The sequence below is a fragment of the Cricetulus griseus genome, chromosome 2, assembly GCF_003668045.3.
Source record: "Cricetulus griseus strain 17A/GY chromosome 2, alternate assembly CriGri-PICRH-1.0, whole genome shotgun sequence".
Classification (NCBI taxonomy): Eukaryota; Metazoa; Chordata; class Mammalia; order Rodentia; family Cricetidae; genus Cricetulus; species Cricetulus griseus.
In genome coordinates, this window is record NC_048595.1 from 137,735,865 (window position 1) to 137,738,993 (window position 3,129).

Consider the following 3,129-nt stretch of genomic DNA (forward strand, 5'->3'; position numbering starts at 1 on the left):
ATGATCGAGCCCTTCTTAGGGACCTGGAAACTGGTGTCCAGCGAAAACTTCGAGGATTACATGAAAGAACTGGGTGAGACACACCATTATGGGACTCAGGAATTTGTGGCTAAAGATTTTGGTGTTGGGGCTGGCTTTGTACCTCACAATGACATTTTCTTCCTTGTGTCTCTAGGTTACATTTATATGAGACAATATTTATAATTCTATTTATTATTACTAGTTATTTTTTATAACAAATAGCAATTAGCATTTTCAAATTCTAACTAGGCTTGCAACTCTCCCAGCTTACAGTCCATGTGTTCCAGCCCAGGCCCCCATTGTAAAACACCATGCAGATCGTCCCGATAGAATTTTTCTTTAGTTGGCATTTCATTTAGCAGCTTTGGTTCAACCCCAAATTGCTGTAAAAGAATCACTGTAATTTGTATATAGATCGAAGTTGTCTGTGGTTTACTTTAGTTATAAACTTAGAAGCACTGTAGCAACTAACAGCATTTAGAGTTTTTCTGGAGTGCTCACATATGCACGAGTGCTATTCAGTGCATGATTTTGAAGGTTTTCTTTACCGATTGGCTGTCTCATTGGCTGTCTTTCAGAAGTATGGTCCTGCCTATTTCAAGCTCTGCAGTCAAGCATCAGTTATAATGAATTATGTCTGTCACAGCTACACCTTTCTATGAATTCTGGAAGAACAATAGTTAGCTCATTTTTCATAATTAATAACAACCTCTTTTATAAATAAGCCATATGCAAAGTAGAAGCTTTATTCACTTTTTACATTTTGCCTAGAATGGCCAATGGATACTTGCCATTATTACTAACATATTTACTCTTTCTAAGCACTGAAACAAAAAAATGCTTTATCCTCCAATAAGTTAGCGTGCTTATAAATATAATACTGGTTCCTCTTCCACAGACAGTATTAACTTCCCAGAAGCAATAAAAAAATTTCCCTATTCCTTCATGGATTTATAGACATGTTTGTTTTGAATAAAAATTTTAAGGCATCTAAGAAACTTGGAAATGGATATGGCAATGCATACCTACAATCCTAGTTGTCACAAGCCTATGGCAGGAAGACAGAGGATTCAAGGGCAGCCTCGCTACATAGGAAGACCTATGAAAAGAAAATATAATATGTTATATATGTAATATACTATATATGGGTTACAGATAATATTATATGCCATCTACCTACCTTTGTCTATCCATATTTCTGTATCTATATATGCATCTATTTATACATAAATATAGACATAAAATAGATATGGAAGAGGAATGGGTAGGAACTTGGGCTTATAGTCAGAATAGCACTTGTATTGTCTAGGAGCCAGGTTAAGCCTAGAACAAGGAGGAAGAGCAACTGAAGTCTTAATGTGTTCTGTGGCCCTTCTAAGTCCTTTCATGTACTTTTCCAATGCATATTTACTAAGGAGAAAGCTGAAAGGGAGAAAATCTGTGAAGTGTCGAGGTGGGAGTCCAGGTTCTGAGCATCTCACTCTTTCTCACAATCCGCACATCTGTTTTCCAACAGAGGTACATCAAGCCAATAGTCTGAAAGGACTGTAGATTTCAATACGTATTCATAGGCAGGAGTCAGTTTCTGTCTACCTCCTGTAAAAGTCATGTTTGACAATTTAACATCTCCAATCTAAGCAACAGGGCCAGGATTTTGAGCCAAGTGCTTCCAGCACTGTCCTTGCAAGTTTCCACAAAGTTAAATGCAAGCATTTGGTACCCTAAAAGCCATCCTGCAAATACACATTTCCCATCAAGCACAAAAGTTTGAGAAATTGAGTTTAGCTTGTCAAGATGGAAGAATTACTAGCAGCACCTAGGAAGGACTTGGATTAATCTAGAGACTGAGAACATCAAATAAGACACTGTGGCTGGACATGGTGGCACACAACCTGTGAGTCCAGTACTCAGAGGTGGAGACAGGAAGATCTTGAGCTCAAGGTCAGCCTGGGTTCCATAATGAGACTCTGTCTCAAAAGAAGAAAAGTCAAGATTTCTACACATCTTCCTGAATGTGTCAATAAGGTGCGAATCTTTCTTTGTCTCTCAGGAGTGGATTTTGCAGCACGGGATGCGGCAGGTTCAGTAAAACCAAGTGTTAATATTAGTCTCAATGGGGAGAAGGTGAACATCCAAACCGAAAGTTCTTTCATGAACACAGTTATCTCCTTCAAGCTAGGGGAAGAATTTGATGAGACCACTGCAGACAACCGGCAAGTGAAGGTAAGCTGGAGTTAAATCTTGCTACCATTGTGGAATTTAGGTGGTTGGGTAGGGTTCATTTAACGTCTGACTTATTACTAAGTCTGCTTGGGCTTGCTTAAATCTATGCATACAAAAAAGTCAATCCTTTGCTAATTATTCAGGTTCATATTAGCCCTTTTGTGCTGTGGTTTGAGACAAGATCTTCCTATATAGCCTAGGCTGGCCTGGAACTTAGGATTCTCCTGCTTTTGGCACTTGAGTGCTGGGGTTACATATGTACCGCCTTGCCTGACAATCTGCACTTTCCTCTACTTCTTCTGATTTTTTGGTTATTATATGAAAGGTCATATAGAACAGAGAACAATTATTAAGGTCAAAAGCTCAAATAGCTTGTGGATTCTTGTCTGTGAGAACATGAATTTCATTGTCTCTTGAGACTTCTGGTATTAAATCATAGAAGGAACTAAGGTAAGCATGATGAAGAACAGACTTTCAGACTTGAGTTCGACATCTAGATGTCTAGTGCTCTAATAGGTAGGAAGCGGTGAGGCACTCCTTCCAATCACTTTCTCTGCATTTACAGAGCACTGTAACATTAGAAGGCGAGTCAATGATCCAGGTCCAAAAATGGCTCGACAAAGAGACAACAATCAAAAGAAAAATTGTGGAGGGAAAAATGGTAGTGGTGAGTGTTCCCTAAGTTTATATTTTTACGTGCTGTTTTGGATGCATATCCATCAAGTTTCCTCAACTGCCTTTGTACCCTGAACTGAGGGCTTGGTCTATGGAAAGAGGAAAGGACAGTTTGACCTGGAAACAGTCACATCTTCTAACATACCTCTCTACCTTTAGGAGTGCACCATGAACAATATTGTCAGCACCAGGATCTACGAAAAGGCATGA

The 3,129-nt window shown here is 39.0% G+C and overlaps 1 protein-coding gene across 1 annotated transcript; it reads left to right on the forward strand.

Annotated features, from left to right (window-relative positions):
• Positions 1–3,129, forward strand: Fabp9 (fatty acid binding protein 9). The gene is made up of 4 exons (XM_027398766.2): positions 1–73; positions 2,072–2,244; positions 2,810–2,911; positions 3,079–3,129. Exons 1-4 carry the CDS (start codon positions 1–3, stop codon positions 3,127–3,129), a joined length of 399 nt encoding a protein of 132 aa, XP_027254567.1.

Excerpts from the sequence above, each read along its gene's own strand:
- Fabp9 (XM_027398766.2), top strand. The coding sequence starts at position 1 with ATGATCGAGCCCTTCTTAGGGACCTGGAAACTGGTGTCCAGCGAAAAC. Across the intron at positions 74-2,071 it reads GGATTACATGAAAGAACTGG|GAGTGGATTTTGCAGCACGG; the intron begins GTGAGACACACC and ends TTTGTCTCTCAG. Across the intron at positions 2,912-3,078 it reads TGGAGGGAAAAATGGTAGTG|GAGTGCACCATGAACAATAT; the intron begins GTGAGTGTTCCC and ends CTCTACCTTTAG.